The sequence below is a fragment of the Bos indicus x Bos taurus genome, chromosome 23 (assembly GCF_003369695.1).
Source record: "Bos indicus x Bos taurus breed Angus x Brahman F1 hybrid chromosome 23, Bos_hybrid_MaternalHap_v2.0, whole genome shotgun sequence".
Taxonomy (NCBI): domain Eukaryota; kingdom Metazoa; phylum Chordata; class Mammalia; order Artiodactyla; family Bovidae; genus Bos; species Bos indicus x Bos taurus.
In genome coordinates, this window is record NC_040098.1 from 26174883 (window position 1) to 26195297 (window position 20415).

General features: G+C 47.3%; 1 protein-coding gene across 1 annotated transcript in view; it reads right to left on the reverse strand.

Moving 5' to 3' along the window:
• Positions 1-3037: 3037 nt before the first annotated feature.
• Positions 3038-20415, reverse strand: part of ELOVL5 (ELOVL fatty acid elongase 5) — a 72698-nt gene continuing 55320 nt past the window's right edge. The window contains exons 4-8 of the mRNA XM_027523943.1: positions 11419-11496; positions 10479-10650; positions 8535-8659; positions 6197-6331; positions 3038-4911 (exon numbers count right to left, since the gene is read on the reverse strand). Coding sequence (XP_027379744.1) covers positions 4768-4911; positions 6197-6331; positions 8535-8659; positions 10479-10650; positions 11419-11496 — 654 coding nt within the window. The 3' untranslated portion in view covers positions 3038-4767. The remainder of the gene's footprint in view (positions 4912-6196; positions 6332-8534; positions 8660-10478; positions 10651-11418; positions 11497-20415) is intronic.

Consider the following 20415-nt stretch of genomic DNA (forward strand, 5'->3'; position numbering starts at 1 on the left):
AATACCCCTCAGTCCTCTGCACTAGGTGCTCTCCCAGCTAACCAGATGGTCAACACAAAACACACTCACAGGAGACACAGGGGATGGTGAGCACTAGGCAGAAGAGTTTGGATTATCTGAGAAAGTGGATGCCCACTGACCACCACAATTGGCTCTCTGTCACCACACCAGTCACGGGGTCCCACTCTGCTTGTTCCTACAACTTCCGTGCCGGAGCCCAGGATGTCTTCATAAGCTGGGTGCAACATCTCACACAAACTATGGCAAAAGTCAGCCTGGGAACTTTCTCGCTTTGAGTAAGTACCATAAATATGTTGGGAAAGAGAGAAAATGAAGCTCATAAAAATGTCAAGGATGACACAGGTAAGTTTTAAATCTATGCCTGGAATGAGAATTAGTGAGAGCAGAGAGCAAACTGAGGCAAGCACTATTCTGCTGCCATCTCCACGGAGGGCACTATTCTCCAAACTGATGCTGAAGAGGAGAAGCTATTAGTATTTGAAATCCTGGACTGATAAGGGGAGAGTGTGAGACATCTGTTTAAAATCAGTTCACGTGAAACATACCCATATCTGTGGATGGATCACAGAACTACCAGCAGGGCACTGCAGGAATGATGCGACAGACCAGAGACCAATAAACCTGCCATTTTCCCAAGAGGGAATAAAGCAGATTCCAGAAATTCCAAAATAGTAGTGTAATGTAAAACTCGGACAAAATTTGAAATAATACAGTCGTACTCCCAACAATTGCTGGTTTCTTTTCAACTTCAATACGGTATACTAATGCATATATATGGAATTTAGAAAGATGGTAACAATAACCCTGTGTATGAGACAGCAAAAGAGACACTGATGTATAGATCAGTCTTATAGACTCTATGGGAGAGGGAGAGGGTGGGAAGATTTGGGAGAATGGCATTGAAACATGTAAAATATCATGTATGAAACGAGATGTCAGTCCAGGTTCGATGCACGATACTGGATGCTTGGGGCTAGTGTACTGGGACGACCCAGAGGGATGGTATGGGGAGGGAGGAGGGAGGAGGGTTCAGGATGGGGAACACATGTATACCTGTGGTGGATTCATTTTGATATTTGGCAAAACTAATACAATTATGTAAAGTTTAAAAATAAAATAAAATTAAAACAAAATTGTTTTTATTTGGCTGCATCAGATCTTCATTGTGGGCATGCAGACCTCTTGGAATCTTCCTACAGCAGGGATTGAACCCATGTTCCCTGTGTTGTAAGGCAGATTCTTTACCACTGAGCCACCAGGGAAGTCCACTTTTCAACTCTTTCAATTCAACAAAGTATCCTACCCAAGAACTTCCTCTCCTTTGTGATAGGATTGTTAGAGCAACTAGTCAAGGAACTAACAGTAAAACAACAGCTGATCTTTAGAGAGACCAGTGGTACGGACTGAAGGTAATAGATAACAGAGTTCACGCTTTGCTGGATGTGGCTCCAAGAGCTTTGTATACTTTATTCATCTATTTAACCCTTGTAATGAGCCTGTAAGGTAGGTACTGACTTTATCCCAATTGGGTAGATGGGAACACTGAGGCCAAGATAAAACAATTTGCCTAAAGGTCATACAGATAGGATTCCAGCCAGGCAGTGTGGCCTCCAAGCTGTGCTTTAGCTGTGCTTCCCTGTAAATGGCAAGGCTGCTCAGAAGGGTAACGGAATCTTCCCTTTTCCATACGGGTGTGTGAACTTGCCCTTCCACTTCCATACAGATGAGAGAAAAGGGTGGAAACCATCTGACCTACTCTGCCCTCTGACTCACTCACTTCTCTAAAGGGAAGAGGGCGACTTTCTGGTCGCCCAAGTTGGAGATACTATTGAGCATCGTAGGCATCAGGACACAACCTGACACAGAAAGGGAGCTTGTAGCTAAAACTGGGTAAATTCCAGGGCTGATATTCAAAACATCTTAATCATCAGTTCATCACCACACCAACAGACTAGGGCAGCCACAACCATCAGCGAGCTGGAGCTGACCGTGGTATGTCAACAGGGTATTTGGAGAGCCCTATTGCTGTCTTTGTGTCACCAGCCAGCCTCCTCAGTGACAGATAAACTATGCTGATTTCCATCAGTCTGGTTTTGATGTCTTTTCAATTTGTTCTGGACTCAGAGGGGAAGGACAAGGATGTAAGTAATCATTATCACCAAAGCCCAACAGTCCTCTGCACTTTTCAAATGATATTCCCAATACTAAATTCAGTTTCTGATGACATTTTGAAGGTGATATTGACAAATCAGAACACACTCAAAGCCAGGGTCAGGCCTGCACTAGTAACTATGTGGTATGAAGTGGAGGAAGGGACGATAGGCTGTTCATTTCCTCACTTCTATGGGTATGGACGGACTCAGTAAGTCAGACTGGGGAAGGCGTGGGGGGTGGGGGGGGGTGTGTGGCGTGGGGCAGGACCTGGGACGTGCAATGGTCTTTGGCAAAGAAACTGACAAGGTGGGCCCTTGTTACTCTAAACTGGGGGTCACAGAACTACAGCCACAGGTCTTCTGTTTTGCAAATAAAGTTCTACTGGAACATAGCTAGGGCCCACCATTTACATATTAACTGTGTAATTATCTGTGTATTAGGCTGCTTTTGAACTCTACAAAAAGTGGTTGAGCAGTGTGGTCTGCAAAGCCTAAGACAGGTAGTAGCTGGCTCTTTCCAGAAAAAATGTGCAGACTTCTGGTCTAGATCTAGGAAAGTAATTGTAACAGCTTGGGGAAAGGAAGGGGGAGGGGAGGGGAGGGAAGAAAAAGGAGTGGGCTCAGAGCTGGGGTCTTTAGTATGGAAACCAGGGAAGGCTTAGAGGAAGGAACTGGGATGCAGCCACCACCATGCCTAACAATGTGGGGATCCCTCCTAATGTGAGCTGAGCCACAGTATAACCTTCCAAACTGAATTATTTACATCATTTTTTTTGGTGACTTCCTAGATGGTGAAGAAAAGAAGACTTTTCTCCAGTCTTTCAGAATTAGCAGCATATTAACAATGTAAAACCAAGCACAGGTAATCAAAAACGTTTTAATGATTAATTTTAGACATTATTTAACATTGTGGGTATATCCAGATGAGCTTAAGCACACTTTGACAGCACACTATTGAATGTTATAGTTTCTGTGTTGAAATATGTAAAGACATTCTCAAACTAGTACCTAGGAAGACATACATTTACAAATATACACATTCTAGATTTGATAAGGTAAATGTAAACAGATGCCGTGACTCCTTCCAAACAGAAAACCCACAAGACTAATTAAGAGAACCCAACTGGCTCCCTGTAATATGAATGTGCAAAATTAAAGCATGATAAACTGATATTTACATAAATATCAAACCATTCATTTATACATTGTCAATGACCTTCTCAGATGTGTCACGAGTGGTTCAATGAATGTATTTTTCCTCCTGTGGAGAAGGTATTCAGAGGCTAAATTCCAACACTTTAAAATGACACACACACAAAACAGTCTATCTGTTTGACCCCTGCTTCTAGGGTATGAGACATGATTTTATGATAAGCAGTCTTATTTTTAAACAAGCGTTTCTAAACAAATCTTTAGAGTCGGAGCAGGGAAAAAAAAACCTTACAGGTGCTATTAGATTCACATTAACCAAACCATCTCTACTCAGTTCTCCAGTTTTCTCATGCTGCAGCTATCTGTTTAATTTTACCTTGAATTTTTCTAAAGTCCTTCCCACCCCACCCTTCCCCATTCATTATGGTAAGCTAGGCACATTTTCAAAGGAAGTTTGTGTCAAAACAGATAGATAGCAGTAGAGAAATCAATCCGAATTTGGACCCTGGCAACCGGTCCCCGCACTGCTCATCTATGGGCCTCTGTCAAATGGTTAACTATTCAGTTATGTCTCTTGAAAAGTATATATCTTCTCTAAGTGGAAAGCAAAATGGGTTTTGTTTCCTGTATAAAAACACTTACACTTCTGACATTTAAAACGGCCTACTCATCCTACACACTTCCTGAAATCTTGAAGACAAAGAATATATATTTAAGTTTCATCAAGACTGCTTTAGCTCCTCCCTCCCTTTTTACATTATTAATAGTGGCACTCAAAATAAAAAAATAAGATCTGTTAAAAAGTTAAACTGACTGTTCCACTAGATCTGAACCTGCCTGATTTAAAGCCAACATTACAAAAACTGAAGGTGCCGATTTCACACGGACAAGTCACCTGAAGTTCTGTGTCACACGTTAGGTTTCATAAATCATGGTTGTTGATTTTTCTGAACGGAGCTATAAGAAATGAATAAAAACTTGAAACATACCCTAATTGAACTAATAAGCTTTGGGCCCTGCTTTTTCAATTTTAAGGCATGTGTGTTTCTCTACTGTAACAACATTATACAAATTTACAATCACATGCATGATCTATAGTTAAAAAAAAAAGTTTGGATTACAGTGTTATTAAATTGTGAATCACAATTCAGCACCTATCATGTTATAACTAATAAGGCAACAGCAGTGTCGTGTACTACAATAACACGCCCTCCACAGTCTAGCGCAGGGGTTGGTGAGAGCCCAGAAATGTTAAAAAATCTTATGCCTACTTGGATAATCTGTCTACATTTTCTAGGGGTTTGGAATTGATGGAAGAGGTCCTACGTGAGTCACACTATTGTAGGCTGACTAGTTACAGCAGCTGTTAACGAGCATCGGGCACAACTCAGATGTGCTTACAATCAGACGATGTGGTTCAGAGGCTGCCAACCCTCGGACCTCAGTCCTTCCGCTGCTTCCTCGGCTTCACATTGTTCTCCAGGGAAGAAAAGCTGCTGATGTGGCCGTTCACGGCGGCCACGGAGCCGTTCTGGTGGTCCTTTTGGTGCTCTCTCCTCCGGGAGACCCCCTTCTTGTTGTAGGTCTGCAACACATAAGGGCAGATGGGAGCCACGGCGGGGGTGGGGGTGGGGCCCGGCCACATCCCTAATGCCAGGGCAAGAGCCTCTGGGGACCGGTGCTACCGTATTAAGAAGCAATGTCTGTGCCCAAGCGACCTGGAAAATGTTTTGGGTTTTTTTTTTTTTTGCCACTGGTTTCAATCATTCTTTCATTTTCTGAGGCTCAGCCTGGGTATGTTCACTGAGTCACGGGCAGAGGTATGGATGTTGTTTGACGATTAGACTGAAAATACAATTCACACTTCACTCGGCTCTGCCCTGCTGTCTCCCGCTGTCACTCACATCCTCTGCCTTCAAACTGTCTCATGGCTTTAGCAACTGTCTTGGCCCTTTACTTACAACAGCACTCTGCCATGAATGGCAGTCAAAACAGGTGTGACTTCAGCTCTGTTGGGCCCCATCTTTTCTCTAATAACCTCCCTTGTATCTGTCATTGCCCTGAAGTGCAGCATGAGCTACCAGCCAGGCAGGAGGAAGATGCAACCCAGAGCTGCCACCCCAGATGTGTCTGGGAAAAGGTGTCTGTCTGGAAGGGGCGCAGGGAGGACAAATGTGCTGGGCACCCCCCGCCCTGGCATGGAGGGGGGCTGGTGCTGCTGCATGTGATCTGCCTTTCCTGCCTCTGCTCAGGGACTCTTATTTTGCTCCTGCCCAGCCCCTGTGCCTGCTCGGAGCCAGGCCCAGCTCACGGAGCAGGGACACACGAGACCCAGGGGTAATGGGAAGTAGGAGAGTCAACAGTGACCACACAGGTCAGGCTCCCCCAAAGCATCAGCCCTGAACAAACCCTTCTGTGGGCAGAAACCTACACCACATCATGCACTTGGGAACGACCTGCGCCCCCAAGCCTGAGCAGTGTGGGGAGGAAGTGTAAGAAAACTGGGGAAAAAGGCTGATTTCTTTCTGTAGCTGGGGACTGTAATGGAAAATTCTTCAGATATTTAATTTAGCCCTGGAGTTTAGGGCAGTGGGGCTGAGAGACTGAGATTGAGACTCATCTATGCCATGTCTGCAGCAGCCCCAGGGAAGCAGAACGGGACAGCTCTGCTTTCCCACAGGGACCTGGAACCTCTTGTGCCAAAGCCCCAGAACTCCAAGGTCTGGCCAGACTTCAGCACCTTCCACAGTGGCAGTGACCCCACCTCCACCCTGCTCCTGCCAAGGCAGGGGCTTCTCAATAAAGGAATGAATGAGGGCCTTGGCTGCAAAGACCCCAAATCCCAATCACCACACAAGAGTGAGATTTACCTGAATGTAGAAGTTTGTGAAGAGGGTGATCAGAGAAATCATGTATCCAATCTGGAAATACAACCAACCGAGAGGGAAGGTACACGGCCAGATGACCCCACAGCTGGTCTGGATGATGGTCAGCACAAACTGAAGCTGGGTGGGGAGGAGACATAGCTGAATATGCGGCCATGGCCCAAGGTCAAGGCGTCTGCCAAATGGGCGCTGTACCCTGCACCCCCGAGTCTGGGAATGAACACTTACTAACCTTTCTGTAGGTACAGAGGTCATTTCAAAATCATGAAGCATATGCTAAACATATCCCAAACCTCTTATGCATCTGTGTTTGTCTTATGTGTACACTCCTCCCTTTCCAACTGCTGCAGTCACCTTCTCTAAAGCTCGGGGAATAGCCAGCAACGCTTTCATTGTATATTTGGAAGTTCTGGGAGTAGATTTACAACATACACACATCAAAATCCTTATGTTGTACACTGTAAACTAATACAGTATTATATGTGAATTAGCTCTCAATGAAGCTGGAAGGAAGGAAAAAAGTGAAAACATTTTAAAAAACCCAACACACACACACACTTCAGAAATACAGTACAGGAGATGCAACCGTACTTTTTGCTAATTCTTCATAAAGGAAGGATGGGCATGGAGTGTATGTTTAGAGGGACCAGGAACCTCACTGCAGGATGTGCAATCCCATGGGACCCTTTCCCCTCCTTATCCATGGACCTTCTGATTTGGTGAAGGCTGGGGTTGGGAGACAGACTTACTTTCTTCCTAGGATATAGTGCTAATTCCATAGATTATTTCTGGCAGGTACATCTTGAGAAGCAGGGAAACGGCGAGAAGGGGTTAAGATAAGGGACAGCTGCTGGACGGGGACCTTTAAGGAGTGAGTGGAGGACGAGGCTCCGCCCACGGGATTTCGGGCCACCTCTCAGTGTTTCTATGTAGGGAACTGTTTTTTTTTGTTGTTGCTGTTGTTGTTTCCTTTTTTTAAGGTAAGTTTTCTAGACTGAGAAGTAACTGTAAGTGGCGCATAGAATAAATACAGGGAAACTAGGTGCAATCGTCCACCTCAAAGGGCAGAGGCCAACAGGAGACCAGCTCTCCAGCCTGCTCTACATGTGGCTTCAGCAGAACCACACTACGTGCAGCAAGTCAAGCCTGGCATCACTTCTCATGTGTAATGAGGAGGCGGATGAACAGTGAGTCTTCCTCACAAGTGGGTGAGGGGACACAACAAGGATCGTCCGGCAGCCGGCAAAGAGGTGCTAATGAAACACCAAACACAGAAGCAGCTCAGAAGGTCTTCTCAAATTTTTTTTCCCCAGATGGTTATTTTGCAACATTGAAGAATCACAACTGACACAGAGGGATCTGAATCAGCTTGGTTTCCTTAGAAAAGAATGTGTTAAGAAGGCAAGACCAGGGCTAAGAATTTAGTATCTAATGTCAACGAGTCAGCTAGCCCTAGGCTATCGCCTCCGCATCCTCCTCTATAAAGTAGGGATAACAACATAAAATCAGGCTACTGGAACAATCCCTGTAAAACTGCTCGCTTGACATGAGCACGTGGTAAGCTCAAGGAATGTCAGCATTCGAACAGTAGTGATAGTATTAGTAATCAGTTTATGAAAGAAATCACAAGGGGGGAAGAAAAGGCTATACAGTATACTGACAACCAAGGAAAGCTTTAACAAGGACGGTGGGAAATAACCATCAAGTGCAAACAGCTGCTGGGACGTGGGCCCAGGAAGGGGCTGTCACCTGGGGCACTGCAGTGCCATCCCCGCCACCACACGGGCTGAGCGGTCGCCTGGCACCTGCATCCTTGCTGCCTAGTAACCTACTGGCAAGCTGGGCTCGTCTGGCGGGCTACAGTCCATAGGGGCGCAAAGGGTCGGACATGACTGAAGCGACTTAGCACAGCCTGGACTCGCGCTCCTCCCAGCAAATCCTGGCACTCCTGGAAACATAGGCACACAGACGCACCTTGGATTTGGATTATAATTAGAAAACACGGACACACATGGATGGTCTGTGCACAAACTAAGAAGAAAGGGCTGAACTTAAGAGTCCAAGGATTCTGTTTAGTCTTTGTTCCCCGATTCAACTAGCTGCCTGCCCACTGGCGTGGTGTCTCCATTGACTGAATGGATGGAATTCTCCGCTCTGCTCACTTCAAGGTGTTTAACTGGATCGAGAGAGAGGAAGGATGGGAAAGGCACCTCTCAGGAGCTAGTCAACAACACCGAAGCCAGGAGGGCAGCAAGGGCAGCCCAGGAAGAGCTCAGTGCCCCCCAGGCGGCAAGTCCTGGCAGAAAGAGGCTGCCTGACTCACCAGCTGGCCCTGCGTGATGTACTTCTTCCACCAGAGGTACGGCCGCATGGACGGGATGGACGACAGGCCGTAGTACGAGTACATGAGGACGTGGATGAAGCTGTTAAGTGTGGCGCCAAAGTAAGCTGTAGGAACAGAGGGAATTGGTGAGGAGGATGCACCAGTGTCCTGTATGTGACAGGTAACAAAACCCAAGATTCTTTTTAAATTCAAAAATGAAAAAAAAAAAAAAAAAAGGTTTTGAACAGCAAACACTGCAGCAGCAAGCTGGCACTGCACGGGCGTGTGACCAGAAATCAATTTCCACACGGGCAGGCAGCCGTCAAGAGGCTTCAAGCCCAGGGTCAGCTATCAGGTGGGCATCCAACCAGGAGTCAGGAACCACCCACCTCGCTCTGGAATCTAAAGGCTTTGCTGCTTGGCCGCCACCCACTCCCAGAGGATGCTGCCCAAGTGCCCCGATACTGCATTGAAGCCTTGGGGAAAGACAGCCGCAAAGAGTGGGAAGCTCAAAGCTGGCCGTCTCTACACATTTGCTGAGGTCTGGGGAGGAGGGCTGTGGTGCAGAGGCCATATATCCTGATCAGTAAGACAGAGTCTAGAGCCCAGTTCCTTAGAGATGAGAGATCCATTATTTACGTCACAATTTGTCATTTCCAGTAGAATCACCCGGTCTTTTCTCAGACTCTCGGTCCTCTGCCCCCATAGCCAGCAACCAAGCAAAGCAACCAGCTTTCCCCTCCCTCTGTGGTCAGGCTGGGCTATGACAGTAACTGGGGGTGTGACCTTGGACGAGTCATATCCATTCTCTGGTTGTTTCTCATTTGTCATTCTGCGGGATCTGACATTTAAAGCCTTCTTCCATTGGGGCTTTCCAGGTAGCTCGGACGGTAAAAGAATCTGTCTGCAATGCAGGAGACCCGGGTTCAATCCCTGGGCCAGGAAGATCGCCCTGGGAAAGGGAATGGCTACCTGCTCCAATATTCTTGCCTGGGAAACTCCATGGACAGAGGAACCTGGCAGGCTACAGTCCTTGGGGTTACAAAGAGTTGGATAAAACTGGGTGACTAACACACTTTAAAATGTGGGCAGGTGCCGTTTCTATTAGAAAGTTAAGTCAGATAACCTACAGCCAGGGAGCGCGAGCTCTACCAATCCTTCTACTGTCTCAGGGTTCTCCCAAAGTGGAAGGAGCTGTACTTGGAAAGCTCTTGCTGGTTCTAGATTCCTCTAACTGTGTGCATCCTGGTGGGCCAAGTTAATCAAGGGCGGTGCTATCCTGGGGGAAAACACGTGAGCAGACTGAGAGGATCAAGTTTGTGATGGATATCAGGAACTCTGACCGGGACATATTAGCCCTCCTGGGCTGAACCCGACCGGGACAACCTCATCGTAGGGAACTACGGGACACTTCCAGACCACAAGCTTTCCATATCCTTCTTAGAGAATTTACTTCAAATGTTGGTGCTTGTCCCAGAAGCTGCCCAGCTAAACATGCTCCAGGAATGTGAGGGTCACTATGTCAGAGGATGTGCAGACGCCTTGAGGTACTGCAGCGAAAGCTTGTTCCCTGAAGCCCACTCCTTGGCACGTTTCCATCTTCCTGGTCTGTCCCTGCCAGTCAAACACCTTCCAAATGTGTATAGAAACAAGGATAAACAACCTGGAACAGAGAATTCTGCCCAGATTTGTTCAAGTGCCCCAGACTGGAATCTGGTCTTTCCCTCATCCTGCCGCATTAGCACAGGGTGTGCCCCAAACCAGAGAAAGGATCTGTCGGCTTGCTGAGTGCACAGGCCACGCAGACCGTCATTAAAGGGAATCTGGACACCACGGTCAAAGGCCTGACCCAGAAACCTGCAGAAACGGCACCTTTCCCCTCAGAGCCTTAGTTTCAACTCAGCCTCTCTGCTCACACCTGTCCCCAAAGACGTTCAGACTCACAGTGGCCGCAGGGGACCCAGTTCATCACGAACCACCAGATGTTGAGCATGCTGGCGTGGTGATACACATGCAGGACCGTGATCTGGTGGTTGTTCTTGCGGAGGATGAAGAAGAAGGTGTCCATGAACTCGATGAGCTTGGAGAAGTAGTACCACCATAGGACGCGGATGATCTAGGACGAAGGGGCTGTCAGCGTCTCCTGCAGGGTTGTGCGCCCACCCTGGGACCTCACCGCCCCACTAGCCCCGCTGAAGCTAGTCTCTCTGCAGGGCCTTTGACCAGAACACCTGGGGGGTGGGTGGGGGGTTGTGAAGGCAGGGCAAGCTCTACAAGGGCTTCACGCCCTTCACAACTCTTTAACAAATCCCTGTAGGCTGCCTGTTCCCTCTGGAGCCATCGGAGGAGGAATACCACGAGAAAGGCACTTCCGATTTCAGGGGCTGGCGTGGAGCAGGTGACAGGACACACGGCAGAGCGAGAAAGAAACCTGGATGTCCAGTGCTGTGCTGTGCCTGGTGAAATGCCGTACAGGGGGCTCTTCATGGGGGCTCTGAGGAAATGACTGCCAGGCTGAGGGTAGACTGCAGCCTTTTATTTAAAACAAAACCCTGAAAAATACTCCAGTATGGAAGCTGGACTCTATAGATCACACCCAGAGGTGATGATTAAAGACATCACCTGATGAACCTGTTTATGTAAACAGAGAGCAAATACTGGTAAGCGCATGCACGCTGTCTTCCCTGGAAGATGTTAACAGGACTCACTTTTGCAGACAGGGAGATTTTAGTTCCCCTCCTATACGTTCCAGGCTGCTTAATTTCCCTTACCATGGGCACACACTGCTTTTAAAATTCTTTTTAAACAATGTCCACAGGGATTACCTGGATGGCCATCTTGTCTCTGGTACAATTTCTTTATTAAGAAAACAAAGAGCCAGTACCTTCATGTCCGCTTCTCCTCCACTGCGTGTGCCCTGACAGAAGAAGTTGTACTGGCCTTCCCATACTCCCGTCACTAACTGGGGAAAAAGGAAAAGAGAGAAAAAGCCAGTCACCAACAAAATCAGAATCAGGAAATGCCCTATTCAATTAGACTTCATAGTTTGAGAATCCGTGTAGACTGTGGGCTGTGCGGGGTCAAGGGTGCTCTGGGCAAGAAAACCGTGATGACAGGGGAGGGTGAATTGGGGGAGTTCAAAAGCCTAGGGACTCAGTTTCCTGAAGGGTGGGCCCAGAGCCACTGCAGCCGCCTCTACAGGCCCTGCTTGGCCACGCTGCCTTTCTTCAGAACCCTCTGTCACAAGCACCTCCCCAATCCTGAGGCCCAAGGGATCCAAACATGTGTGGGCTCCTGCTCTGATCCGATCAGGGTCCTGCCCTGCCACGGCCTCGGGGGAAACCACTGGCTTTCTCAAACCTGAATGCATAGGCCCAGAATGAAGTTAAGGACATGTTGAAAGGCAGATGGATGGGCATCCAGCAGGTCTGGGGTGGGGCCCAAGAATTCCTATTTCTCGTAGGTTCCCAGGTGAACCTGAGGCTGGTCTAGAGCCCTCACTTAGAGAACCACTGCTGCCAGCTTGGGGCAACTGAGTCCAGCCTCAGCCTCTTCACTGTTTTCTGCATCACCTGCAGATCCATGGCTCAGACCTCTGAGAACTGAGCTGTGCCCACAATGCAGAATTCATCTGTGGCAGGGTGGGCACTGCAGTGCCACAGAGAGGACCCTGATGTGAGGGGCAGAGTGCAGGGTCGCCAGCTCCCCCTGGGGGCCTCAGCTGCCATACCAGGTCAACACCTGCTGGGGGGGACCTAAGGACCTGTTCCAGACGGAAGGTGTGATCTGAGCCCCTGTGCATGTCCACTGTCTACCCACTGCATCCCAGCCAGCCAGACACCCACGAGATGGGCCTCTTTCTCCATGTAGACTGCAGCTCACCACCTCCTTCTGAAGCTTTGGCGTCCTCAAGTGTTCCTGGTGGCCCTCCCTCTGGTGGTCAACGGGGCAGGGGAGGAGAAATCAGAGGTGGTCTACTTCATGCCTGAGCTCATCGTGGATCCCAAATGAGGAACCGGCCCCCAGGCCTCAGTGTGTGGTTCTTGGCATGTTCTCCAGTCCAGATGCATGAGCATCACAAGGCAACTCAAGATGCAAATGCCAGGGCCCCAGCTGGACTGTCAGAACCAAAACCCCAGAGAATCTAACACTGTGCTTTTTAACGTGTGGTTCCCACCCAACAGCAGCCTCTCCCAGGAGCACCCAGGAATTTGCTAGAAATACAGAATCTGGGGCCCAACCCTAGACCCACCAAATCAGACATTGCTGGGTGTGAAATTCCGTGGTGTAAGAACAGGCTGTTTAGGTGATTTTCGAGGCAACTGATGTTTCAGAACCACTGGCTTTAAACAGTGGTTCCCATCCCAGCTGTATGACAGGCTTACCGGGGGAACTTTTAAAAATGACGAATGGCTGGCCTCCTCCAGGCCACTGTGGGGCCTTTCACAACACACTCAGGCAAGTGGGATGTGCAACTAGGAGTGGGAGCCACTGGTTTCATGCTATCTGATTCCAGCAAGAAACAGTTCACCTACCAGTGTTGTGAGAAAGATGTAACTGACACACAACAGAACCTCAAGGTTCTCCCACAGAGCATGACTAGGGCCGGGGGCTGCATGCAGGGAACGTCAGCTGATCACAAGGGTCTGAAGACAAACAGGTCAACTTCCATCCAGTCTGACCTCAGAGATAGAAGCCAGCAGTGGGTGTAGCCACTGTGCTCACACTCAACACCCTGCTTCAATCTGACTTTCCTTCTACTAACTTCCCTTGTTATTTTTGCTTTGCACTGTCATCTTGTGCACCTGAAAAAAGCACGAGTTATGTGGCCAAAGACAAGCACAATGATTCAGAGCACATCATTTTCTAACGAAAATAATCCAGGAGTAGGGAGCAGAATTTAGCAAGTCACCTAAATTCCCCTAGCCCTTGATCATGTTTTACTCTAAGAGGAGGAGGCTGGATTAAATTATTTCCAAAGGTTCTGTTTTAATTTTTTACAGTACTACATTAATATTTTTTGAAAACAGGTCACATGTAAACTATACTATCTTCAAAAAACCAGACCCACAGAGAATTTATTGGAAGGTGTATTATCTTTCTGGTCTTTCCCTTTCTAAAGTCATGCCCGTTAAGCATACTGCATACAGACCTATTAGAAGTCCCAGCAATCAAGAAATAAAGCCTGAGTCTAAAGCAGAGACAGAGAGAGAGAAAGTGTGTGTGTGTAGCACTTGTGCTAGGGTGGAAACCTGAGGGGAGAGAGGTGTCATCTCAACTCAGTGTTCTTTGCTGCCCTTCCTTCTATCCTATGAGGAAACTGATAAATTATCTACTGCAGCTGGAGGGTACGGAAAAAGAACTTTTTGGAACTCTACTGGATTAAAGGATGGAGACAAAGAAGCCCAGATTACAGGTGTGATCCTCTCCCAGGTGGGATACACTCTCCAAGGGAAAAATCTGTTTCTTGTTCTATAAAGTGCACACCGCTCCCCTCCCCACTCTGCACCTTGAGCCCAGTGGGCTGTTTCCTGAATTGATGTTTCTGATCACAGGTGCAGCGAGTAGAGACAGCGTAGAAAGTTCAAAGCAAACTCAACACCACTTCTGGGCATCTGCTCTAAGTATGCGTACTTTTTCCCCTTGACAGTAAGAAGGGGCAAATGTTTTCAAATACACCAGAAGAGAATGTAAAGTCTTTGTTCACAGAGGCCTTCTCTTAAAAATAGAAACTTGAAGGACTTCCCTGGTGGTCTAGTGGTTAAGACTCCTCCTTCCAAAGCTGGGGACGTGGTTCAATCCCTGGTCCAGGAATTAAGATCCCGCATGCTGTGGGGCAACTAAGCCCCCAAGCCACAATGAAGAGCTCTCCCAGCCAAAGAAATTTAAAAAAACAACAATATTAAAGGTTAGTTAGTGCTTGTGCTCAGTAGTGTCCGACTCTCTGCAACCCCAAGGTCTGTAGCTTGCTAGGCTCCTCTGTCCAGGGAATTTTCCAGGCAAGAATACTGGAGTGGGTTGCCATTTCCTCCTCCAGGGGATCTTCCTGACCCATGGATCAAACTTGAGTCTCCTGAATTGGCAGATTCTTTCACTGCAGCACCTGGGAAGCCCCCAAAATAAAGGTAGACTTAAAAAAAAAAAAGAAACTTGTAGTTCTTTCATATCATATCACCAATGGCGGGGGTGGGGGGGGGGAGGGGGAGGAGTGCACTTAAATACCATAAAACAGGAAACCAATAAAACTTTATTTACAAAAACAGACAGCAGCTCTTTAGATCTTAGTTTCCTCACTCCTCAAATAGGATAAAGACTGTCTCCTGTTCAGGTTGCCATGGGAAGTTAATGAGATGAAGTATGGAAGGCTTATCTCACCCAGCCTGGTAGAAAAGGTAAGCACAGTAACTGCTGGAAACAACCATTACTTTATCCTTTTCAACTGCAATGCTCTCAAAATTTTCTCTATCCTTCAAAGGTCAGCTAAAATTCTATTTCTTCATGACTGCTCTCTTGAGCACTCCAGGTCAAGCCTGGTCTCCTGCCTCTGGGCCAACCCTACCATGACTTACACCTATCTGCTCACGTGATCTTTAAGCCCTGTGTCACTGGCTCTGTCTTAAGCTCTGCTGTCTAAGTTCTTGGCGGCACTGGCTGCAGCTCCCTCATCCACAAAATCCAACAGAGGGAGGACTAATACACAAGAGATGCTGAACAAATATCTGCTCAACTAACCACAGAGTTCAAGGTGCTGCTTCTTGTCCCTTAAATCTAGACCTGCTGTTTTATTTGCAGGAAAAAAGTCTTCTGTTCACAAGATGAAAACCAGTCCTCATCAAATGTCCTACTGGGGACATGTTAAGTTTTAATTCTTGAATATCCTTGGCTTCAAAAGGGATAGGATAAAAAAAGGAGGTGGGGAGCAGGGGGCAGGATAATTTAACACATGAGGATTGAGCATTGGAGTTCAAGTTGATTTATCTAAGCCTCTCTGCACCTTTTGTAAAGGTGGCCGGTATCAGGACCCTGGTCTCTCTGTTCCCATCAGAAGAAAACAGTGTGTCTGAGTAACAGCCCAGAAGCTCTCAGAGCCAAGGCCTGGCCTCCCCTCCAGCCTGTGAGGAGTGCTTCAGAGGAGACAAAGCTCTCGACAGGCCTGGCTTCCTCCCAAGAGCAGCTCTGGTCCATCCCTGAACGTTCAGCACCCTGCAGCCTGGGGGAGGACCCAGGGGGCGGGGCCAGCGGCGAGGTACCGGAAGTGAGGGCAGCAGGGTTCAACCTTGACTTCTGAGCATCACCTCGAGAGGGCAGGACCGTGCTCCAGTGGAAAAGCAGGCATTGGCGAGCAGCTGGCCACCACCCTCCCCAGTCCTTGATCCCTCCAGCGACCGAGGCAGCACCAGGTACCCTACATCTGGCTTTTCCCAAGTAACCAAGACATAAACAGCACCACAGCAAAGCATTGCTCCCCTTCTTTGGAGTAAAGCAAACTTAGTTAGGCCAGGAGCATGTGCAGAGCTATAATTAAAGCCCAGCTAGAAGCTTTCTTCTCTCCTTATGAGACAAATTCAATAAGCAAAGGGGGTTTCATGCATCTTTTCAAAGAAGAAAACTGAGGAGAACATCACTGCTGGGTCTGGATGATGCAGTTCATGGAGAGAAGCATTTCAAGTTGATTTTCTGGGTAAGAGATGACTTTTCTCATCTAATACCACAATTTAACCACAAATAGGGCACATACCCTGTAGTACGATAACCACTTCCATGGCACTTACTGAAACGCTACTGCAGCATCTCAAGAAAACAAAGTCACCTGAAACACTAAGAAGACAAACGTCCTCCTGTGTGGCCCTTATCAGTCACTCACCCGACATCCCAAGATCTCAGAGCAACACGATGATCCCTTTTGAAAAGGGGCTAATGGTTTTAGTGATGAGAGTTTGATGAGCTGTGTGGTTATATCCATCTAAGCAGAAATGGAATGAAAGGTAACGAGAACAGACACGAGAACAGACACTAACCATGGTAAAATTCAACCATCTTAGGACCCGAGGGACTTTGCTAAAATGAGCAACCCCACCAACAGTGTGTGAGGCTGACGTTTTCACAGATTTGACTGTCCCTGTGGGTGTGTACTTTTTTAGACCTGGATCAAGTTCATGTTTTTACTAAGGAAACGTGAGTAGCGACGTGTGTGGTCCAGAGTCACACAGCTTCTACATGGCACTGGTGGGACCAGCACCTGAGAAAATCTGACTCTGGGTTCAAATGTAATCTCCAACAGAACTTCCAAGCTCCTCTGACCTTCTTTGTCTGTTCTGAGTCCTTAATAAGAACACAACGGAGACACTCTAACCATGAAGAATTTTATGGAAAATCAGACCTTTCACTGGATCTTTACCTTCAGCAGATGTTTGGTTTAAAATGAACCATAAGACCTAGAGAAACCTATGCAGGTCAGGAAGCAACAGTTAGAACTGGACAGTTAGAACAGTCTGGAACAACAGACTGGTTCCAAATAGGAAAAGGAGTATGTCAAGGCTGTGTATTGTCACCCTGCTTATTTAACTTATATGCAGAGTACATCATGAGAAACACTGGGCTGGAAGAAGCACAAGCTGGAATCAAGATTGCCGGGAGAAACATCAGTAACCTCAGATATGCAGATGACACCACCCTCATGGCACAAAGTGAAGAGGAACTAAAAAGCCTCTTGATGAAAGTGAAAGAGGAGAGTGAAAAAGTTGGCTTAAAGCTCAACATTCAGAAAATGAAGATCATGGCATCTGGTCTCGTCACTTCATGGGAAATAGATGGGGAAACAGTGGAAACAGTGTCAGACTTTATTTTTTTGGGCTCCAAAATCACTGCAGATGGTGACTGCAGCCATGAAATTAAAAGATGTTTACTCCTTGGAAGGAAAGTTATGACCAACCTAGATAGCATATTCAAAAGCAGAGACATTGCTTTGCCAACAAAGGTCCATCTAGTCAAGGCTATGGTTTTTCCTGTGGTCATGTATGGATGTGAGAGTTGGACTGTGAAGAAGGCTGAGTGCCAAAGAATTGATGCTTTTGAACGGTGGTGTTGGAGAAGACTCTTCAGAGTCCCTTGGACTGCGAGGAGATCCAACCAGTCCATTGTGAAGATCAGCCCTGGGATTTCTTTGGAAGGAATGATGCTAAAGCTGAAACTCCAGTACTTTGGCCACCTCATGCGAAGAGTTGAAAAGACTCATTGGAAAAGACTCTGATGCTGGGAGGGATTGGGGGCATGAGGAGAAGGGGACGACAGAGGATGAGATGGCTGGATGGCATCACCGACTCAATGAATGTAAGTCTGAGTGAACTCCGGGAGTTGGTGATGGACAGGGAGGCCTGGCATGCTGCGATTCATGGGGTCGCAAAGAGTCGGACACGGCTGAGTGACTGAACTGAACTGAATTGAAGACCTAGAGACTGTCATACTGAGTAAAGTCAGTCAGACAGAAGGAGAAATATCGTATGACATCCCTTACATGTGGAATCTAAAATGAAATGATACAAATCAACTTAGAATGCAGAAAGAGACTCACAGACTTAAAGAATGAACTTATGGTTGCCGGAGGAGGCAAGGATGAGGGGGAAAAGAGATAGTCAGGGAGTTTGGGATGGACATGTACACACTGCTATATTTAAAATGGATGACCACAAAGACCTCCTGTATAGCACATGGAACTCTGCTCAAAGTTATGTGGCAGCCCAGATGGAAGGGGAGTTTGGGGAAGAATGGATGCATGTATATGGATGGCTGAGCCCCTTCACTGTTCACCTGAAACTATCACAACATTGTCAATCAACTATCAGATCAGATCAGTTGCTCAGTCGTGTCCGACTCTTTGCGACCCCATGAATTGCAGACCTATAGCCCAAAACAAAAAGTCTAAAAAAATTTAAAAAATAAAATGAACCATGAATACTCCCAAATGAAAAGTACCTTTTCTCTAGGGTTTAGCTGATCAATCTTAGCAGTGCTATTATGGAACAGGGTCAAGTCAAAGCATGTGGGTTTGAATTTCACATCTCTCCTGTCCAGAGCAGAAGGATGCCCATTAAGATAATTTCATACCCGTGACCTCCAAATGTGCTTTTTTCCACTTAGGACCAGGAACACCCCTGGGTTACAGCTGACTGCAATATTCTTGGTTACGTCATAAGGACAGGCTCTGTGCACTAGAGGAGGCTTCAGAACAAAGCAGAAACAAACAGCTTGTCCTCAGAGCAGCCTGACACAGGCATGTCTGGCATTCTCCCCCAGCCTCGGGCCCTATTCTCTTACGCTGCAGTTTGTTTCTCTCACTGTTCAGTGTCCTGAGCGGTGGTTTCCGGTAGGCTGCTTCCACACGTCCCACAAAGAACACTCATTTTGTATTTTATGGGGCTGCAGGTGGCTGGGAGAGAAAACCCAAGCTGAGATAGTGTTCTGAGAAGGTGATGCACAATGGCCTGAATCTCAGACTCGAATCCCAGGTCCAACCAGGACTTTGCCTCTGCAGGATGGAGTCAGTAACCATGTGACGAACACTGAGTGAGCAGGACCAGTACCAGGCACAGGCAGGTACTGTATATGTCTTTGCTGTGATTCCAGACAAGTGCCTGCTCTTCTTGCCCAAATACTTGAAGGCTCGTGACTAGGTCTGTCTTGCTGTATACAGAAGCCCCAGGAGAGCATCCTCTGAGATTTCCAGCTTACCTACTGACTCCTGCTTTGCAAACTGAGTCTGCTTTAGCTGAGCATTTGTAGACTGGTACCTTGTTATACCGGGCTTCCCTGGTGGGTCAGCAGTAAAGAATCTGCCTGCAATGCAGGAGATGAGGGTTCAATCCCTGGGTCAGGAATTGGAGAAGGAAATGACAACCCACTCCAGGATTCATGGAAATCCCATGGACAGAGGAGCCTGCCAGGCTACAGTTCATGGGGTCGCGGAGAGTTGGACAACCCAAATGACGACTGAACAACCCACCACCAGCTTGTTAACAGCGGCTGCAAGGCCAGGTTAACAAGGTCTGCAGGTCAGTTAAGAAGAGTCTAGCCTGGCTCTGGACCAACGTCAAAGCTTTGTCTCTACTGAAAGGCCTTCCCTCCCCGTCCCCTGTGTATGCAGCTCAGGCAGAAGCTGTCTGGGCTGCATCCTTCTCTCTGAGTGCCCACTGCAGGCATTCTCTAGGGCAGTGCCAGGTGAATGGATGGGCAAGTAACTGAGGCAATGCTTCCCCTCGAGAGAGGTTTCTTTCTGAGCAAGGAATTTCAGCTGTCAGGGAACTGTGAGTAAGAAGTGTCTGAGGCAACAGTCAGGTCTTTCTTGTAAGTATTAACCTCACCAACATTTTAGCCTCTCTACACCTCTGTTCAATAGGCAAAAGCAGAAGAGTACTAAACGTCTTTTTCAAAATATTTTTGTAAACAAAATCATTTTTAAATAAAATGCAATAATTACTTGCCAGGTCTTTCAAGTGTTTTTCCAAATCTGGTTTTTCCCACAATAACCTATCTATTTTAGGAAAGCCTGAAGGGAAAGAAAAACAAGGCTGTTTAGAATATAATGTTACCAGAGCAACTGCTCTGTAGCTCTATTGAGGACCTTCAAAGCCAGAGGCGGGGAGGCAGTGCTGCAGGTGCCTGGGGAGACGTGTCGACAGCACTGACTCCACAATTACAGAGAGGCTGGAAAATAAAACACCTGTCCCATCAAATGCTCGATGTCTTTCATCTTCCCTATAAAGAAGTCCCGGACGTTTTGATGAGAAGATTCAAATGAAAAAATGACTTCTGTTCTCGCAGTGCAGGCAACCGGACTAAGCACAACCATCACCCCCGCTGTTAGCACAGTGCACAGATGCTACAG